Below are 21,948 nucleotides of genomic sequence, written 5' to 3' on the forward strand. Positions count from 1 at the left end.
TGTTCAGAGCCCCTCCAGCCTGATCTTGGATATCTCCAAGAACAGGGCACCCACCAAAGAATCACAGAATGGCCCAGGCTGGAAGGGACCTCAAGGAGGAGGATTCTCAAACAAGAGCAAACAAGTGCAAACAGGATTACAGCTCAGTTTTCATCCTTGGGATTCAGCCTCTGATGTCTCACCTTATAAGCACGCATGCATGCTATGTCTTCAGAGAAGCGCAGAGCTAACAGCCCCGCTATACTTTCCAATCACTACATCACCCACCAAGCTGCAGTGCTTCTGCCTGACTTCACAGAATCATAGAATGGCCAGGGTTGGAAGGCAGCTCAAGGATCATGAATCTCCAACCCCCTGCCACATGCAGGGCCACCAACCTCCCCATTTAATATCAGACCAGGCTGCCCAGGGCCCCATCCAACCTGGCCTTGAACACCTCCAGGGACAGGGCACCCACAATCTCTCTGGGCAGCCTGTTCCAGCACCTCACCACTCTCTCCTTAAGGAACTTCCCTCAACATCCAATCTAAATCTTCCCTCCTTAAGCTTGAAACCATTTCCCCCTGTCCTGCTGTTATCTACCCTTTCAAAGAGTTGATTCCCCTCCTGTTTGTGGGCTCCCTTTAGGTACTGAAAGGCTGCCATGAGGTCACCCCGCAGCCTTCTTTTCTCCAGGCTGAACAAGTCCAGATCCCTCAGCCTGTCTTTACAGGGGAGGTGCTCCAGTCCCCTGATCATCTTGGTGGCTCTCCTCTGGACCCTCTCCAACAGCTCCCTGTCTTTCTTGTACTGTGAGCTCCAGACGTGGGCACAGTACTGCAGGTGGGGCCTCACAAGAGCAGAGCAGAGGGGGACAATCACCTCCCTGTCCCTTCTGGCCACCCCTCTTCTGATGGAGCCCAGGATACCATTTGCTTTCCGAACTGAAAGCACCACCTCTCTGAGTGATCTGTTTCAGTGCCTCACCACCTTTATTAAAAATCTTTATATCTGATCTAAATCTCTCAGTCTCTCATTATTCTGAGATGGACTCAGTGCTTGAACTGTTTAGCTGAGGAAGCAGGTTTGGGACCGAACTACAAAACATTTAAGGATGTAACATGGCTTTGCCCAAAACATTGCTTCCCATTCCAAATAAACAGACTTGCCAAACTTCTCCCATTGTGTGGCCATTCGTAGTGAGTGTGTACAGAAGACTGTACATATCAATTTTTTACCACTGTGCCCTTTGATCTGTGTTTGCCCAGTGAAAATAGCTGGGTAGTCACAACAGCAGACCGTGGGAAGCCTCCAGGTTCCAATGTTGCAGTGGATGTGAAACCCTATTGCCAGTTCTGGCATATGGGCGCTATAGGTGCCAGCACTCCAGGAATCAACTGTTTTGCAACAGTTGCAACAGCTGGCAGAGAAATAAATGCAGATACTTGTCTAAATAGCAGAACAGTGGAGGAGGCTTATATTTTTTTGATGCCTTCTCTGTGTTTAGGTGAAATTTGGGCTATCCAAACTCATGCTTCTCCTGCCCTGAGAGCCGAGGAGGTTTCCCAGCTGCTGTTGTGTCCAGTGTTAGATCTGCTCTGGGTCCTCAGATCTTTGAGACGCTGGGACAATTTCTGCCAAGGGCTGCTGTGCAGCACTGCATGTGGGATGTTAGTGGGATATGCGCACATCTGTGCCATGCTGCAAGGGCTGTACCCACAGCTCCGTGCAAGAATGTGCATGTATTTGTGCCAAAATCTGCCTTCCCAGCACAACAAGTGGGAATTTGCACGGGGAAACCAGAATGGAGCTACCAGGTACCTCTGGCTTCAGAAGACATTGCATGAGGGTTTGAAAAACTTGTTGCTTCCACAAGTTCAGGCATCTTCAATGTCATTCCGTGCAATACTTCTTTGGTTTGAGATTTTTAGGTCTTTGGGGAGCTCCGGCTTATGTTTCCACTGAGCCCAGAGGGCAGGAAAAATGTAGAGTGTATTAATTGTGCATTGGATCTTCCCTATGATGGCTGTATTTTTCTCCCTGAAGATTTGGGAGGAGAGCACTAAGAGCTTGTCACTGGGAGTTTTTTGGCATGCTGCTGATTTTAAAGTATTTTTATTGTTTCTCTGCAGTCTTTTACCTACACACTGCAAGGCAAGCTGAGGCCAAGGGCAAATAAAAAACAGCAGCTTATAAAGCAAAGGTTGGGTTTGATCCATTCTGGATGTTTTAGACAGATACCTGCCCCAAGAATCTTACAGCCAAGCATGACAAGATGTGACAAAAGCCAAACACACAGGAATGCTTTGGTTATTTCTCATTGCTCCAGTGATTCATAGCAGTCATAAATGCGACGTATGGCTGCCGTACATCACCATGGACATGGAGCAGCCAGGGGCATGTCGCGTTTGGCCCCACATTCATCCTGCTAGAACAGACAGCTTGATTTCTACTCTAGTGAATTGGAAGGAAGATGAGGAATAAAGCAATGGGCAAAGAAGAGCACAGGGCTGAGTAACCATGCAGAAAGGAAGGACATTTAGCAATGCCAGGAGAGAGAAAAGACAGATATCGTAGTTATTTCTGAAGATACTGCACAGAAATCTTTGGCTTGGAATGACAACAACAGTCAAAAGAGCAAAAAAAGCAAGGGAAAATGCCCTGTCTTTCAGGCTGCTGGAAACATGAGATCCTTACCTGTGCATCAAGTATAGCGCAGTGAGGCTGAAGTTGTGGCTGACAAAGCAAGTGAATAACGCCAGTCAGCAGGGAATTAACGTGAGGAGGTTGAACTGTAGCCAAGCCAGTGAAAGCAGGTGGTGACTATTTAAATGTTTCTATTTATATGAAGAAGACATTTATAATCACAAAGATTTTACCTTTTTTTTTTTTTTTTTGCATTCATCTTCAATTCAGCATGCTCCCTTCTTGCTAGGGAGCAATTTCCTTCCATACTCATTCATCAGCAAGTTTGAGCTGTACATGAAACACTGATAAAATAGAGCAAGTTTTTCTGCCAAAAAGCATCTCAGTAACTTTTCTTTAATTGTTTTTGGGGAAAACAGTTGAAGCTAGGAAAGTGGCAGAGTTGTGTGCTCGAGCATAGAATTCCCTCTCTCCATTCCGGCAAAAAAAGGAAATGCTCTCCAGCAAAATGATGAGAGTTATAAAAAAATCTTCCAGCACACCACTGGTCACCCGCTGTGGTCAATTATAGTTGTGAAGCTGGCGTGTAAGCATCAGATGTTTGGCTATTGCATGGCTTTAATCATGTCACACTCAAGTGAAAAAACCCTTTGGCGTGACATATCCTATAATTTGCTAAGTTTTCTAACAATGGTACATTTTGCATTTCATTTGCACTTTTCATCTGAAAACCTAAGAATACACTCCCCTCGCTACAGAACAGAGTAATTAATCATCAGGGCTGTTTGTAAGGGGAAGCGCGGCTGTGGGTACAGGCAGAGACTAAATTGAGAATAAAATATCTGTGTGCCACCGCTCATCACTCTGAGACCGCTTTCCTGTGCATCTTGGGATTTTAAACCATTTCAATCCTGTTCATAAAGGTACCTTAAAACAGTTGTGTTGGTTTTTTTCCCCCCCCCCACACTTCAACATGTATTTTCGCTAATTATTTTCTTGTTGGGTATTCTTTTTCTTTTAAAGATGACATACAGTTGTTTGTACTATTTCTTGTTTTTAGAAGTCTTTTAGAGTATTTGATGTTACACATCTGTTTTCTTCAGGGAAGACTCTTCCAATTTTGTCTTAATTTCTATCCATTAAAATTATGAAGAGTAATCTAAATAAATGAGAAACATTTCCGAGAGAGAATACTTATTAAAATATGCAGGCAAGTCTGCATTCTAAATCCAGGTGTTGAACATCTCAAGATCTGCAGATCTGCACATCTACAGAATATAAATATCATGCTAAGTGTTGATTCAAGGCAAACACTAAGTGATCAGAAGTGAATTTGGAAAGCTTGTTTGGTAATTTTTGATTACTTGTTTAATATTTTTTCATTGCTGCCCCTTTTTGCCCCTTACCTCAGTGCTTTGAATCCTTCAGTCCCTGTTGCTTGTCAGATGCCTTGTATCCCTGCCCACAGCTCCCCTCCATGCTCATGTTGTTTGACTGCAGTGGCCACAACCCTGGCCCTGCAATCAGGACTGGAATTAATGGCTGCCACTGCTCTTCTATCCCCAGTGCTCAAACAGGCTGTTGAGGCATTTGACCCGGTCTTGCTGTTGTGTGGGAATGGGGTCAGGTTCAGTCTGCTATCTACAGCAGTGGGATGTGAGGACTTTGGTCTTGTTTTTTCCAATGTGTGCCCCCTGCTTTTCATGCAGGACGTGCTCACTGAGCCTTCACCGCCTCCCTTCTCTCAAGATGGGTGTTTTTAGGTCCGTGTTGCAAGAGAACTTAGACCACACTGTTTGCAATCAGAGAGGGGAATGTATGTGAAGCTGGCGGAGCTAAAAAAGTGTCTGAGAAACATCATTTCCCAGGAGCATTGATTGCCTGGCCTTGCAGTGCTCCAAAGCAGTGATGTTTGGTGGGTTGTTACCAAAATAAAGAAGGGGTTAAGGCAGCCATTCAGCAAGGGACTTAAAATGTGTTCGTACTGGTTACCCAGAGAAGTTGTGGATGACCCAGCCATGGAGCCATTCAAGGCCAGGCCAAATGGAGCCCTGGGCAGCTTCATCTGGTGGGTGGCAGCCCTGCCTGTGGCACGAGGTTGGAACTGGGTGGCCTTTGAGGTCCCTTCCAGTCTAAGCCATTCTATGATTCTATGATACTAACAGAATTACTGATTAATAGATTTAGTCACCGGTTACTTCCTGAAGATATGAGATACATACCTTTTTCTTAAAGCCTTTTGTAAAGTGCTTTCTTGGTCCTTGAGGGGGATTTCTCCCCTGTGCTTAAAAGGAACGAAGAATACAAGCTAATTAAAAAAAATAAATACATTTCCTACTTTGTCTTATTTTCAAAGCAAATTGTTGCAAATTCCACAATCAGAGATAAGATAGAATTTAATTGCCATGAAGAGGTACAACCCCACTACCTCCCAGGGGTGTCCACTTGTGTGGTCCCAGAAGGATTTGAAAGGCAGTACTGTGGATAAGCATGGCCATAGTTGCATGTTCTCAGAGCTCAGGACGGGAAGAGAGCTTACTGTCCAGGCTGGGTTTCCATGTATCTGTTACTCAAGGTTGGCAATGAAGCATTTGCTACATGTTTTGTAGCATGACAGTGATTTTGACTAACAAACACATGCCCTCTGTCTGCCCCCGAGGGTTTAGATATCGTGGCAGAAATTGACTTTTGCACCTTCATGGATGTGTATTGTAAATTTTTTTTTAATGTCAGCAGCCTTGCTTTTGCCTCCCCATCAAAGTTCGCTGCTTTTAGGGCTTCTGCATGATGGGCTTTTGAAATCTATGCAGTTCAGTTGTCAGGAGCTGTATTTACAAAAGAAATCCAATAAACTCATCAATGACACAGCAGGCATCTTGATGCTGCCTATTATTTTCGCAACTGTCAGTGGAATTCCCCATACAGGAAAATCCTGTAAATGTATCAACCTTCTTACGTATAATATTAAAGTCAATCCTGAAGGATTCTGTTGCTGAGATATCATGGTTTTGAAGTAGATTCCAGAAGGCTTCTCTGGAACCTTCTTGACTCCACCACGGGCAAATACATGGGGTTTTCTGTAAGCATTATCCCTTGGTGAAATCATGAGTGACTTGAGGACATTCAGAAGAGTTAATGAGGGCCAGTTCTGAGAACATGAGTCATCTGTGACATTGAATTACAAATACTTATTGTCTTTGGGCTCTACTCACATGAGCCTTAAAATGTTCCATGAATACGAGGTGGTGACAGCAGTAGTGACTGAAATTACATGGAACTTCTTTTTCTTTTTTCATTCACTGTAGGTGTTCTCTGCTTGCCGGACAGCTTGAACCTTCACAAAGACCAGCAACGGTCAAACAAGCCTGGGGAAGTGCAGATGTTCAGCCAGTCCGAGCTAAGGACCATCGAGCAGTCTTTACTGGCTACACGTGTGGGGAGCATTGCCGAGCTCAGTAAGTACGAGGTTGTTCATAGCGCTTGGGTCTCTTTCCTCAGAGTGAAACAAAGCCACCTGCATTGCCTGGCTGTGCAGTGGGAAGACAGGAGCACACATGTAACACTGAAGGAGACAGCGGAGCAGACATTAGCTGTGTTTATGCTCCCGTGTTTATGTGGCTGGCATTGAAACTTGAAGCTGGAGCCACAGGAGGAAAGAGTCTCAGCAATGACTGCAGATTCTTTGCACACACTGCTCCTGTTTTTAAAGGTGAGAGATCCTAGAAGTGTTTAAAGAAAAGGTAGATGTGACATAATAGTCACAGACTGAAGCAGAGCTACATCCATCTATGTTACAGGAGAGGTCCCTTGCTTTTCCAGTTTTAGCAGAGGAAAAAAAAGCACTGCTCAAACCCGAATCAGACCAATTAGCACCTGGAAGATAAATACTTTGTTATTCATCAAAACATTTCTGGAGAAATGTGCCTGATTATTATATCTGAAAGCTTCGATTACAGCACAGATAAATTATTTATGGTTTTCTGAATACTACCTGGCTGCTCTGATGGCAGGAGGCAAATGCCATGTAAATCCTCGTACAGCATGGAGTTTACAGTTAGCAGAAGAGCCTCACTGGGATTTTTTATAAGTAAAGGAGCCTTCCAGTCTCATTTACTGTATAGACAGACAAAGTTATGGGTGGGAAAACAGATGCTCAAAAAAAAAAAAAAGAATTGTTTTTTGTTTTCCTGAGCTCCACTTTGAAATTCTGGAGAGAAACCGTAGAGTCAAATGTAAAAACACACACAGCTCAACTTACTGTTATCAATGTTGGATTCTGCATGATTGACACTAAACAACAACATTGTCATCTCAGGTGCAATTTCTCAGCCTTTTCTGTAACAACACGAGCAATGAAATGCAGCCATTTCATAATGTCAAGGCTCAAGTTAGGTGCTGTTCAGGAGCCTAGTGAATACACTGTGAATATTTATCTGCAAGCCGCAATATAAATTTGTTTTCAACTTGCTAATTTTCCTCTGTTCTGGTGAAATGTCAACAAGCCAAGAGCTCTTACATGCCTTAGCGTGAAGTGTTGCTCAGTCTCTGGAATCAGGTGTTCAGTGTTATTCAAATTAAGCAATTTCTGCTTATTTATTTCACACATATGAAATACACAACAGTGCTTTCCATGCGCCAAGTAAATTATTCATGATATTTTTCCCTCTCTTAAAGTACGTATGGTTATATTTTAGTAAGTATGTGATCTGTGGATATTTCAGAGATTGGTTTTTTTTCCCATCTTGGGCTATGTACCTCTATACGCAACAGAACACCCAGGATCTTTAGGACCCCCTCACCCCTAATGAATATGATTTGCTCTGTATGTGTCTGTTGACTCCAAACGCAGGCAAAACAGTCTTCAGGGTGGCCAACTTGAAGAACACAGTGCCTCAGTGGGAGTTAGATGCAGCTGTCAGAGAGAGCTTGGCACGCAGCAGGCTGACAGCACTCCAGAAAGCCCTCTGGACAACAATGAGGGCACCTCCCCATCCTCTGCAAGCAGATGCATGCCATGGAAGAAATTGTAGGAGTAGTGGTAGCTGGCAAAGCTTGCAAGGCTTTCTGTTCAAGTGGATAGAAATCTGTGTTGTGGAGCGATGCTGGTGCAGAGTTCAAAACTTAATTCTGAAGCATCAAGAGAGGTGCTGGGTGTCAGTGAGCAAAATGTGGTGGATTTAAGGGAAAATCATTAAACACAGGAAAGTGTGAGGATATAAGGGGTACTGCTGCCTGTCTGTTCAGCACTTGTGTGTCTGCCTCTGGAATCAGTGCTGGCTGTGATCTGGAGGTTACAGTGAGCCATGGCTATGGAGGGAGACTGGGGAAGCAGCAGCAGGGCAGAGCCATAGGGAACATCTGGGCATCGTAGTGCATCAACTGGGGAAGTGGAGGAGGATATCTGATTGTCACGGTGTGGGGTAGGGGTTGTAGAGCCTTAGAATTGGTGCTGTGGAGAGAAGGGGATATAGCAAGTTCTGGCATGGAGAAAGTGGGATGTGAGGGAAGCGTTACCTCTGAAAAAGCCCCTGCTGTTGTGGGGATGTATAAAGTGAATGGGCACAACTTTGAAACAGAAGGGAATTAAGAGCATAGTAGCTGTGAAGAGAGGAATAGGATGAAACCAGGGATGAATGGCAAGGATGAAAGCTTGACCTGCTGTAGTAACAGAACAGTAGAACCCAAGTATGTGCCTGTAACATCTCATGGCTTGCAGTGTCCCAGGAGTTAGGATTTAATTTGTGTTCTCCATAACTGCACAAGGAACAAGGGCAGAGTGATCTTTCAATAGAGAAACTTACTTCTATCTCAGAGATGAGGGCAAAAAAAAAGATTCTAATTGAATGAGATTTCCTGTAGTTAATCAACATTAATAATTAAAGCACTGAGAGCATACAGAATAACTAGATTTAATGCATGTACATTTCATTGGAGGAAGGACATCCCTGAATCTTGGTTCTGCCCAGCATGCTCACACGTAGCAGTGTGACCAGCTGCTGGAGACATGGAGAACAGGAAATAAAATCTATGACAGATGGCAAGCAGGGCCTGCTTATTGGCCAGCATCTGTATTTCTGCTCAGGACTTCTCAGTTTCTTCCCAGTCTTTGTCCCAGGTGGAAAGTAGAGTTACTTATCATAAGTGAAAAGCATTGCATTGTGTGACATCCCCACCTTCTCCTATGTGTGGCACCTTCTGGTCTGCTACCTTCATGTTGTCTCTTGCCCATCGTCTTACTCCCTTTTTCTTTCCTCTTTCTTTTCTGTCAAGAGTTGACAGCTGGTTATGCAGGGGAGGGCTGAAGATTTTCTGGGGGAAAACGTTCACCTTTTGGCTGCAGCATGAAATGAATTACTGGTGTCACTTACAGCAGTTTAAGCTACTTGGTTTGGCTGTGTCATTCCTTTAAGTAATGCAGAAATTGTCTGCTGTGGCAGACGAGTGCTGTATCTACTGTCATGCCAATGAGGAACTGCTTCTTAGAATGCTGTGGTAAGGGCTTTTGAGGACATTTTTGAGGACAACTGAACTTCTTTATCTCTCTGCCAGCTTCACGTTTCCTGAAACTGGCACACCTCGATTGGTTCCATTTGCCCCAGATCTGCAGAGCATGCTGACAGGATCTCTGTGCTGCAGTGTGCCCATCCCACTGGGCATGGTCATCCACCAAGGGGGATGCAGGATGGGTGGGAGGTGTCCAAAATTTCCTTTTCTTCCTGTCCTTGCCTGGAAACTTCAGTATCCTTCAGTGGTGATACCTGTGGGTGAAGTTCATGGTCATCTGGACTGTGATATTAGCATTTGTTCTTTTTTTTTGCTGTTAGCACATTAGAAAAGGCTGTTTAGGTGAACTGTGCCTCCTCAGGAGTGACAGAGGTAAGAGAGAATGTGGAAAATGGTGAGCTGGTGAGCACAACTGTAGAGGAACGCTAACACAGTCCACTGTAGAGGAGAAGTCTGACCTTCAGTGAAGTGTCCTCAGGTGTATCCAAACTTACAGACACTGCTCTGGTGCCCACAGATCCCACTTGCCACTACTGTGTGGCATTACCTCTTGCTGTCTTCTCACATAGTCAGCAGGTTGTACGCAATGGCCTGGGCACTGATTGTCTCTGGGATGTTCTAGCATGGCAGAGCAGTGCTGCTAGCTCTGTGGTGCTCTACTGAAGGTAAGAAGTAATACTGCTGACCTATGGAAAATCAAAGCAAGGTTTTGTCTCTGGGATTCAAGAGGAGAATGTAAATAGAGACCTAATTCTGTAACACAATTACTGAGGTAATATGTGATTCTGAGGAAAAGGCTTGAAAAATTAATGTGAAACCTTATTCATTAAAATATAATGAACATGGCAGAAAGTTAAGGAACAACAGTAAATTTTGCTTATGTTATATTGCCATTTTAGTATTCAGGAATTGTAATTGCCTACTACAGTGTGTTTTAAAAAAATGTCATTTCATTTGAAACGCTTATTATATAGAGAACATTGGGAAGAACTGAAGCACAGCTGAAATAATAGGATTTAAAAGAGCAGTTTGACAGTGTTTCACTGTTTGTTCTTAGAGAAAATATTTCCAGACTACGAGAATTCTTCTGGATTTCCAGTTTTTCCCTTTAATCTCCTTCCTATTTAGACAGAAGCAGATCTTTGCTTGAGGCCTGCTTTGTCCAGGGATGGCCAGGTTGCTCTGGCCTTCCTCGGTGAGAAGTTGGCTGTCCAGTCTTGTGCAAACCATGGTGACTGGTAATGGGGAGGTATTGCTCTTGAGTGTTAACTGGGATGAGTAGGTGTTTTGATTTTAAAATGGGGTAGTCTGAAGATAAATATGTAACTAAACACTGCTGATCTCAGCACTTCATAGCCTTTGAATGATGTTTAACTTAAACAGATTCCAACTTTGATGTTCAAGCTGGTATTTCCTCCGCATCACCACTCGGGTCTCAGTGAGGTTTTCCTTTTCACCATTGGAAAAATGCTACTCTTCCCCATAGTCCTCTCCATGCCTCCACAGTGCTGAATGTATGCATTTCCAAAATAACAGACTCCCAGCAGATCTTGGCACACTTCAGGGATGAAAGGAAGCTTTACTGCTCAAGTGTTAGTAGAAATGGGCTTGTACATACCAACACTGTTTTTCATTTCTGCTCTCAGCCCCAGCCAAGGAGATGATGAAAGTCAGCATCCCTTCCCCTGCCTTTTCATCTAGTTTCAATCCTGTACAACTAACAGGGAGGAGGGCTGCAGGAGCCATACAAATTGATGCCTATATTGTAAATAAGAGTAAAGTCCAGGCTTAAGCAAATATTGGGATAAAGGTGATTGCTGGAAGGGTGGCATCTGAAAGAGAATTGTTGTAAGTGCAGTGCTTATTTACTGCCAGAAGAAAAGCACTGTTTGTCAAATATTTTTCTTAGACTAAGCAGCACTGTAGAGAAAGACCAGAGCCTTTTCTTGATTAGCAGTTCTTTTCACTCAGTGCAGTGCACAGCTAAGCAGAGATACTGGCTGAGTCCTGCAATTCATATAGCAGTGCACCCTTCAGTGCAGAGTTTGACCATAGAGCTGACAGCTTCAGTGGGTACTTCCTGTATGTGGCAATACAGCTGTCACTGCTGACAGTACAGTCATCACCTTGGTGGATGGAGGTTTCTGGAGCTCCAGCCCTCCACCACTCTCCCCAATAACCCAACAAATCAGCTCAGGACTCCCCTGCATAAATCACCTTTGAGGTACAGACTGTTAAAACAGCATTTTCCTTTCCTCAGGTTTGCTATCATCCACAGGCAGACCAGAGGCAGTCAGCTGGGGCAGAGTGAATATGCTTGGCCTGGCTTCCTCAGGCACATGAGGCTCTTAATTCTGGTTCATGTCAGGCCAGAGAAAAATCCAATTATGGTGGTCCAAAAAGGCAGAGTAAAGGGCTCTGCCTTAGGTTAGGAGATGAACTTCTGAGTCAAAGGCTGTTTTGTTTGGAGCTGACATTGTATGAGGGGAGTCAAATGTAAACATTATGCTTGCCTCATTGGATAGGAGATTTTGAAAATAAGAATATTATTATAATAGGTATGTAAAGTTGAAAAGGCTTAATTATGATTGTGGCATTTTAATGGGATATATTCAATCCTTTTTCTATCTTCAAAGGCTTTACAAACACTAAATTGCACACAAACACGTACTCTGTCATATAAATAGAACCTTCTTGTGATAGGAGGATAAGACGAGATAAAAGGCTAAATGATCTGCTGGGAGGCACAGTGGAGCTGACACTGCTTGTGTACTGGTCCTTCTTTTGGTACCAAATTCAGAGCTTGGGACCACAGCTCCTTCCTCTGCTTTTCTGTAGGAGAGATAAGTGACTGTTGGGAAAACAAAAAATTGGCTGGGGTAGCAGGGAGCAATTTCACACAGGGGCGCAATGCTGGCATTGTAGACAAGCAGACAGAAATGGGGAGATTATTGCAGGGTGAGCTTGATGATGATTCTGCAGCAGGCGGGGTATTCCAGTGACTGGGTGTTATGACACCCCAAGTGCACCCATAGCTCCAGGCATCTGGCTCTTGGGTTTGGAGTGTGCTGTATGCCAAGAATAGCATAGCTCCATGTTTGAATATACATGTGCATGCACACAGTAGGGTATGTGATAGACTTTCTTTTGTGCCCCCACCCTAGCTGACTCCTTTCCTAGTACAGATCGAAGTTAATAATAAAGACCTCCAGTAAAATAATCTCAGGGAAAGTTTTGCTTAAGCAGTTCTTGCTTAGCTGACTTTTGAGACATACAGATGGATGGACTTCCAGAGGCAGAGCAAACATGTAGGAGCAGTGTAGCTGGAATCATAAACGTGTGGATGCTTTGGGCAGCTGACTGAGCAGATGACTGCGGGCACTCTGCTGTCATACAAGAGGCACTGTTGAACTGCTTGTATTCACCTGCATTCATGCGCTCACAGGCATACGCCTGGGTGAGCTGTAGCAATACATCACTTTGATGCAGAAACCAGATGCAACAGGCAGGCAGGAAGGGAGAGAGACTTCGCTTATAGTATAGGGAGGATGCAGGATGCCATGGCTACCAGATAGCAATCTAACTGGATAGGTCTCGATTTTTTTATCAGGGTTATAATTCATGTTTTCAACACAGTCTCTCTAGAGCTGGCCCTGAGCAAAAGCTGTAGATGCAAAGCCTTAACGCTGAGCTGTGAGATGAATCCATATCAAGAAAAGGAATTTGAACCTGAGTTGTGTGCTGTGTATGGGAACTACTGAGTCACGGCCTGAACCTCTGATTGATCACCTGAGGCGAGCCATGAGCCAGCCAGAGGAGCACAGGTGAAGGCAATTCACCTGTGCTGCCGGAAGGGGTGGAGCCGGGCTGCACCCCTCCTAGACCTATTTAAGAGCTGGTACCAGTCTGGAGATCCCTCCTTCTGGTGTTTTGTGGTGAGCACAGCATAAGGGTAAGCCTTCCATTTATTCTCTCTTGTTATCATAGTCCACTTTGCCTAACTCTCTTGTGTATTTTGTGATTGTGACATCTTGATATCCATTGATTATACAGTGCTGTAAGGGGGCAAACTTTGGAAACTGCTGGCCGTGCTATGGAATTTGGTGTCTGAAGTGCAGCTCTCTATCCCAAACTTCTCCTGATCATGCGGACAGTCTGAAGGGTGGACAGAACTGCAGCTTGTGTCTCTGTCCCATTCTTTAAGGAGAACGTGTTCACCCAGGGAACACTGTGAAGCAGCAATGCTTACTGTCCATGAGCCCCACTGCAGGGCATGACTCTCCAGAGCAGGCCAACACACACAGTGGAGTCATGAAGAGCTGGAGGGGTGGTCGGACCGCTGTTACTGAACCAGTGTGTTCTGCTTGCAATATGTTCTTACATGTTCTCCGTAAATACGGCCTACAGCTTAGAGCCCTAGTGTCACACCTGAAGAGATCTGTAGTGACACCAGAGATTCTCCTCCCTCCCCTGAGCTTTGAAGGAATGACACAGGTCAAACAACTGTGTGTAGAAATATTATTTCTAAGTTGTTCTTGGAGCAAGAAAAACTAGAGACTGGTGTCATTGGGAGCGGCTCAGCAAGGATCAGCCCAGCATCATTCACCAGTTAGGCATGGCTGTGCAAGCACACAGCTGAACATTTTAGGCTGCACATCTTTATCCCCGAGCCTGCTCCTGAGCAGGTGGAATTGGAAGATCAAGTCCATCATAAAATGGCCAGACCATAAAATCCTGCAGGACGCTTGTCAGAAGAGGGGTATTAGACATCTTTCATTTCCTCCTTTTTCCTCTTGTTGTTTTTCTGCTTTTTTCCCCATTCTCTGTTAAACAATGCAAAACGGACATTACTTTGTAAGCACTGGGGTCTAAAATAAAAACAGCAATGGTAACAGGTTTTACTGAAGGCATTTACTGTCAAAAAATGTTTAGCTGGTCACTGTTGAGAGGGCTGGAGCATTCCAGTTGCGTGCTGCGGGTTGCTGAACGTAGCACCCCCATGCAGCCTAACCTTCCCTGTCACATCACATCTCCGACTTGCAGTCAGTGAAGCTATTCCTTAAATATTCAGTATGGCCTTAAACCAGGCCCGTGTTGCAGCATGCATGTTACATAATATTCTGAATCTTTAAATTAAATGTATGCATGTGGGTCTTGAGTTCATAAAAAGCACTGAGGTGCCCTTCTTCTTGTAGTCATGGGAAGGCTGTAGTGCTGGTGGATGCAGCCCTGCTTTCTTCGTCCCCTTGCTGGCAGACAGGCCCAGCTTGGGCTTCTCCTCAAGGCTGCCAAGCTCATCCTGGGTCTGCCACAGCTTTTGCTGTGCTCCAGGAGCCTTCCCTCCAATTCTGGCTTCCTAGCTTTACAACACAAGCACACCCGCACGTCCCACCGCCTCGCTGCTCGTTTCTTGTCTGTCCCACACGATGTGATGTCTTCCTTTCCCCAGTTCTGCCAGCACAACAGTTGGTGTGGCGGCTCATTTGGCTCGCGTTGCATAAATTGTGGAAGTGTTTATTTGGTTTAAATTAAAAACAAAGTCATGTTGGTGAGGTTTTTCATCAGGCAGCTCAGTTCCACGGTCTGCTCTGCAGATGGGTTGCAGGCCGTGGCACAGGGGCAGGAGGGAGTGCAGGGGATCTGGGGTGTGGATCTCTGCCCAGTCCCCTGCATCATGACACTGCAACCATCAGGAGCAGCATCAGCAGCTTACAAGAGCAACTCCAATCTGGGATTTATTTTAGTTTTTTTGGCAGTGTTGCACTGAGGGATTTATTGGTCTTTTGGATGCACTCAGCTCGTATGTTTGAGATGTATTTTGAGAGCCAGAAGCTGAGATTATCACACGTACCCATCAGGAGTGAAAGGAAAGCATGCAAAACTGCAAACTGCACGAGTACACAAGAGCCAGCAATGCTGTGAGCAGGTCAAAGTTCACGTTTCAGAGCATTGCTGTAGCTCTGAAGAGCAGAGCCTCAAATTCAAGATTGCCTGTGATGTTCGGTAGACTGCGGCTCTTACAGCTGGCAAGGAGAGTTGACTTCAGCATGGAGGTGGGTCTGGGCTCTGCATTGAGACTTGAGCAGGCTGTGCGACTGCTGAAGGCCAGAGCAGGGAGTCCCATCAAGGAGCTGCCTGTGCGTAAGCTATGTGGGCCAGAGTCAAGAAGAGTTTCAAGGTCAGTGACTAAAGCAACTGAACTCGATACATTCTTTGTTGGAAGCAAATAGAGAAGCAACAGCATCTTAGTGAGGAAGAACAAAGCAAAATGTGGCAGAGACTGAAAGAGTGCACGTGCATCTCAAACCAGATGTTACACTACACCACATTTTACAGAGTACGCATTAAGTACTGCTGTACAGTGTGCACGGCTGTCAGCTCCCTCCTCAGCCCTGATGTGCTCAGACACTGTCTCTGCCCTGAAGATTTGGCACTGTAACTCGATGTGGCTGGAATAGAGAAGGGCACTGGGGGTGTGGTGGCTGCTCCAAGGTTAGACAGCGGAATAAAACTGAAACCAGAGATTCCTGTCCTGCCTCCAGTGTTTGACCCACTAGATAGCAAGCTTATAATGTGGCTTTTTATGCTTGCTTACTGCCCTCTGTGAAGCTCAGTGCTTTATAGGTATTGATTACTTAAGCCCTGAGTTGTGCCTGATAGAGGAATGTTATAATAATTGTTAGTACAGCATTTATTTCAAGTTTAGCCAGAGATAACATAGCAGAGGATAAAGCAAGATCTAAGCCAATCAATTCTTGGTATAATGTAATTAAATGATACTTTATACATAAGAAGCATTAATTCAGCTTTAATGGCTTGAATTGGTTTAGGTTTCTTAAGAAGCAATTGAGGAAATACAGAATAAAAGGATGAACTCCTGGTCATGTTGAAATTGATTGGAGTTTTGCCATCAATCCCAGTGAGGCTCGAGTTTCTCCAGCCTTGCATCAGCAGTGATGCTGAGCTGGCTGCCCTGCACTCGTCATTCCTTCTGCTGCTGCTTCTCCTTATTCAGCGTGCCATTCCCTCCAGTGCTGGATGTGTCATACAAGTCACATCACCCTGGGACTTGATGAGGAATGTGGGTGAAGTAATGTTGCTGACTGAATCTTGGCTTAAACTGTATCCTGATTTTATTTATCTTTTGGTACAGAAACCAGAGGAGTTCTCTGATGCATACCGTCTCAATCCATTTAACTGTGTTCATGTGTCTAGCCATAACTACATGCTGCAATGCCTTGGTGGCTTGGGTCTGAAAAGACTGCATTTAGTGCAACTCTTTTTTTCTGCTTTTGCTATCATTGCTAAACCTGGATGTTGCACTTAGCATATCTACATCATCTTTTTATTTTTTCCTTTTGGAGAAGAAGAATTTGCCTCTGCTCTCAGAGATATTGCTAGTGTCCCCCTGCGAGGCTTGGCAGTGCACATCTGCTGTGAGAGACTGGGGTGAGTGAAGGGTGTCCCAAACTTTGCCACTGTTTGTCTGCAGATAGTTTTGAGCAGGACTGACACAGTCCTCAGTCCTGACTTCAGGCACATCTGTTACACTGGTGGGCCTGATTCTGCAGACATTCCACTTGCACAGCTTCTCCTGGAAATTATGTATATGCAGGGCTGCAAGACTGGTCCTATCATGACTATTTCCTGGCAGTGGGGAAAGGCAGAAACTATTTTTAAATGAAAGCTTTGAATCAGAAGAATATTGCAGAGTGCAGCAAAATTTGTGTCAAAACCCTGAAATCATGGACTCGGCAGTTTTCTCATGCCAGCGGTTTTCTTCTTTTTATGGTTTTAAGACTGTGTTTTTGGAGAATTGGGCTGAGTGTTTTTTGGTGAGATATGTCTATTCTTCCTGGTGCGCATTATCTCAGCAGCAGCATTCCCTGTGCAAGTCAGGCTGAGGAGAGGCAATGCACTGTGATGTGTTAACAGGGGTGGGGCTTTGCAAGAGAAAACAAAAGAAAACAAAAAAAACTCCTGATTTGCCTTGCACACAATCAAAATAGTGCTTCAAGTTTGCCCCTAAGTTCATTATTCAGCTGTTTTGTTTGTTTTCAGATTTTGTGTTATGTTCCTACATCTGTGCACGTTTCCAGCTTCTCTGTGGTCTTTTAGGAAAACCATAAAAGAGAAAACCTGTGTTTCTTTCTCTTAGCACCAGGAAATTATGCCCTCTTTTCCCCATCACTTGCTTTTGCATAGCTCAAGGATGACCCAAAGGGCTTTTGCTCAGATTTTCATTTAAAATGAACTATTTGATTTGATCAGAGAACATTATTTCCCCCCAAAGAACTTTCTGAATGATCTGAAGACGTAAAAACAGGCAGTTTATAACCAAAATTGTTTTGCTGTCTTTTATATAGTGGTCACTAGATAGCTAATGTCATAAAATCCACTGCCTCAGAGGGAGATGCCTTAGTTAATTAGTTACAATCAGTACAGTGCTTAGGGATTCAGTGCTCCTGCCTGTATATTTGCCTGCTAACATAATCATAGGTTAGCATATCATGGCTTATTTCCCATACCTGTAATGCAAGGAAACTTTCAGAATCACATAATCATAGAGGGAGACAACGAGCATCTTTCTAATCAGCCATTTTCCGTTCTCTGGACTCCTAAATAGCTCAGGTGAGCCCAATTCTTGGATTTCCTGTTCAACAAACATGAAGTTTCCCAGTCCTACTTGGACTTAGAAATAGTTAATTCACTTGCACGTTTCTGATGATACTGTCTTAAGCCTTGTTTTCCAGAGCCATGGAGTTGACTCTGCACACAGGTCCATAGATATAAGCCCTCCTTGTTTTCTGGGCAGCAACCGCCCCTGAGGGGTAAGGGACTGTGTTTTGGGAAGATGGCACAATGTCCAAAGGGAGGCCATTCACAAGCGATGTCCTGTGGGGCCTGGTGCTAGGTCCAGTCCTTTTCAACATCTTCCTTAATGATCTGGATTCCAGGCAGTGTACCCACAGCAAGTTTGCAGACTTGTTTATAATAAGAAAACTGGGAGGAGTGTCTGATGTTCCAAAGGCCATGCTGCCATCCATAGACAGGCTGGAGAGGTGGGCTGACAGGAACCTCATGTTGTTCAACAAGTGGAAGTTCAAAAAGCAAGAGCACACTGCTGGAAAGCAGCTTAGTACGAAAAGGACCTAGGGGTCCCAGTGGACACCAAGTTGAAACTAGCAATGTGCCCTTGCTAGCTAGAGAAGGCTAATGGTATCCTGGGCAGCATTAAGAAAAATATTGCCAGGGGGTGGAGGAGGTGATCCTTCCTCTCTTCTTAGCCCTGCAGAGTTCACACCTGGAATGTTGGGGACAGTTGTGGGCTCTCCAGTACAGAAGAGATATAAAACTTGGAGAGAGTCCCATTAAGTCCTCTCCTATAAGGAGAGGCTGAGAGAGGAGGGGTTGTTCAGGCTGGAGAAGAGAAGGTTCAGGGGGATCTCATCACTGTGTGCAAATACCTGAAGGGAGGATGCAAAGAGGACGCTTTGCAGGGTGGGCAGAAGAGGCGGCAGGCACAAAGAAGCACAGGAGATCAGGAAACAGTGTGATAGTGTAATAGTGACTGAGCATGCCCAGGCCAGGGCCTGTGGGTGTCCCTACTTGAGCTGGGATTGGAACAGATGGATCCAGAGGTCCCTTTGAATGTCAGACGTTCTCTGATTCTGTAACTTTTGGAACTAGGAGTCTGGCATTCTCCAAGGGCTGTAGGTGGCTGTGACCCTGGCCCCAGTGGACTGGCTCTTGTGGCAGTGCTGAGATGGGCCAGCCTGACACTGCTGAGGGTCACTGAGCACACTGTATTCACACATCCCTTCAGGGGCTTGTCTGCAGCCCAGGTATGTCACCACACAGCCCAGCCTGGTGATTAATATTGCACAGATTCTACATTTTTCTGTTTAGGTTCTCCAAAATTAAATGGCCAGGGAAGACAACCTGGTGCATTCTTTGGTTCCAAAACTTGGGGGAAATATAGTAGCACAAGGAAAAGAGAGAGAGGTAAAAGCCCAGCCTTCACCCAGGTCTTGCTTTCCAGGTGACCTCGTATCCCGAGCCATGCACCACCTCCAACCACTGAATGCCAAGCAGCACGGGAATGGCACACCAATGCACCAGAAGCAGGGATCACTCTACTGGGAGCCGGAGGCTTTGTACACCCTCTGCTACTTCATGCACTGCCCTCAGATGGAGTGGGAAAACCCGAATGTAGAGCCATCAAAAGTCACGCTGCAGACTGAGAGGTAAGAGCCACCTTCGAGTATGTTTCATATCTTTGTGAAGACATTCTGCTGATAAATCAGTGTTGCTGGCTAATTGCTAATTACAGCTTGTGCATAGGAGGCTGCAGAGCAGTCTGTTTTGGCTTGGGATCACCTTTCTGAAATCCCGTTTCTTACTGAAGTGCTCCATGGCTGACCCAATATATATCAAAAGTGACACCCAGTGGCTACATTCAGCAAATTGGTTCCAGATGTGCACTTGGTAGAGATTTCCGTTTTCTTTCTTTGTTGCTCAGCTATTCTATGTTTTGGAAAAGAAAATGAGAACTTCTATTTCTGGCATAGCAGGTCTAGGTTTAAATGTGTCTTTCTACACATTAATAGGGTTTGACAGCTGTGATTTGGGAAGTGGAAAATGAGTAGAGTAGTGTTTAGCAAGGAGGGGTTGTTAAAGACGCAGTGCCCCAATTGTGCAAGGTACCAGGGTAGGTTATGTACTCAGCACAAGAGGAACTTGGGGGCTGTGAGCTCCTGCCCAGCCTCTGGGGTGTGCTGCTTGGGATGTGGCTGCATCCAGCTCTGCTGCCTTCATCCACCCTTCAGTATCAACCAGGGCAGAAGAAGCGAGTTCAAGACTCAGTCCTGACTCAGAATCTTCTGTAAAGAAAGGAAATGTAGATAAAGCCATCTTGTCAAAAATGCAGCAGCCTCTCTAGTAGCAAGAGCCAAGCTCTGCCTCCACTTGTGGTCTGAGGTATGTTTTGCTATTTCACTTCCCTGAACCAGGGGTTGCTGCTGAGGAGATGAGAGGAATGACCAGTGCTTGAAAAGAGATGCATATTCATGTTTAAGATGGTGTATCATGATGGTGCAAATGCCAGCTGAACTCCACATTCATGTCCTGCTGTATCGTGCTGTATGTGTGAGCCAAACTGATACATGCACTGACATTTGCATGTATGGGGCTTGGTTACTGTTTTAGTATGAAGTTTGCATCTCAAAAGCAGTGTTTGAGAATGTCATTATATAGGTAAACTTAAGTGGTATATAATATGATATTTTCATTGAATTATTTTTAAATTGACTCGTAGAAAATCAGAAAAGACGAAACTCTAGCATTAGTGATTCTACTGGGAACTTTGCCATTTTTCTTTGGGTGGCATTTTGTTTTTTTCCAAGTTTGGGTCACTCAGTTAGCATGGTCTTTGGTTTTTGCTCTATTGATTCCCATGTGTGAAAGAAACAGAAAGGGAAGTTAAAAGAACCTGGATTTTTAATATCTTTCTAAATCAGTTTTATTTTGTGAATTGTTAGCCAACCTGGCTCTTGCAGAAGGCCTACCTCATGAGCAAGAGTTCTCGTGGTTAGTACTGTGCTAAAAGTGGTGACTGAAATTAGAAGATATTCTCACCTGATCTGTAGTCACCATCTGTGGGAGTTAATGCCCTTGGGACCAGTGGAACTATAAAGGTTAGTAACAATGAGGCTCTGGGTTTGTAAAATTTCTAAAGACTTTCCTGTGGAAGGTGAGAGGGGCAGGAATATTTGTAGAATCTCATTTAGCATTTGCTTTAATAGGTTTTCCTTTTCCTGAGGTAGTCTTAATATATCTTCTCTTTGTTAGAGCAATTGAAATGCTGATTATATAAAGCCAGATGCAATTTCTCTTCTTTGCTATATTACGAGTATTCAGTTTGGCAAAATGTCTTCCTTTGGAAGACCGGTTTAACAACTGTGGTGTGTGGTTAGGGCCAAAGTAAGTACTCAGTGTTATTGCCAAGAGTTTGTGGTCAATTTTGGAAGGAACAGATACTCCTTCTATTGCCTAATCAAACATGCGTTTGTACTTTGTGCTGGAAAACACAAGTGGAAGTGATGCAGGGGTAAGCGCGTGCCCAGATATTTCCACTGCATGTGCTGTGTAGCATGCCTCACCAGCACCAGCTGGATGGAAGTATCTTGGGCTGCCCAGCAAGTAATCCAGTTCAGCTGATTTCTATTTAGTGCTCTGAGAAGCCTCCCTTCATATTTCCAGTCAAAGACTTATCAGTGCTGTTCTTTATATGCAGGCATGCTTTACGGTCCATGACTTATTTCTGGTGTTTTCAGTTTTTGTGGTGGGTTTTTATGCATGATGAGGAAGTGGGTTTGTTAAACATGACATTTTTATATGCAGAATATTTGCAGGCTTGATGCCTTATCTCTGTTCCTTATTCCCTCTCTTTTCCTTCGGCTGTGACAATGACTTTTATGTTGGAAAAAACACAGAGAGAAGGAAGGAGATCCAGGCAATTTCCCCCTTCCCTGGCCTCTCTGGGTCCCGGCTGGTGCAGAGAAGCCAGAAAATGAGTGGATCTGGCCACAAACAGTATTTTCTTGGAACAAGGGTTGTACTTGGCTCATTTGAAGACAACCTGGCTACTATTTTGGCCCTCTTTCCTGATCATGCATGCCCAGGATGGGGAGAGGGTTATGAGATGTGGCCAGAGAACTCCCCAAGTTCTCACAGGGCTCAGTGGCCCAATGTTAGCTTCTCCTCCTTCTCAACCATCTCTATTCCACTCGGGCTTGGGCTCTCAACCACAGTTGAATT

At 44.7% G+C, this 21,948-nt stretch overlaps 1 protein-coding gene across 1 annotated transcript in view; it reads left to right on the forward strand.

Moving 5' to 3' along the window:
* The window catches only part of ABTB3 (ankyrin repeat and BTB domain containing 3), a gene marked incomplete at both ends in the record, with an annotated part of 168,805 nt that overhangs the window by 93,321 nt on the left and 53,536 nt on the right, over window positions 1-21,948 (forward strand). Inside the window, 2 exons of the mRNA XM_079539186.1 lie at window positions 5,931-6,080; window positions 19,172-19,376. Coding sequence (XP_079395312.1) covers window positions 5,931-6,080; window positions 19,172-19,376 — 355 coding nt within the window. The remainder of the gene's footprint in view (window positions 1-5,930; window positions 6,081-19,171; window positions 19,377-21,948) is intronic.

This window comes from Tetrao urogallus, assembly GCF_951394365.1.
Source record: "Tetrao urogallus genome assembly, chromosome: 1".
In the NCBI taxonomy this organism is placed as follows: domain Eukaryota; kingdom Metazoa; phylum Chordata; class Aves; order Galliformes; family Phasianidae; genus Tetrao; species Tetrao urogallus.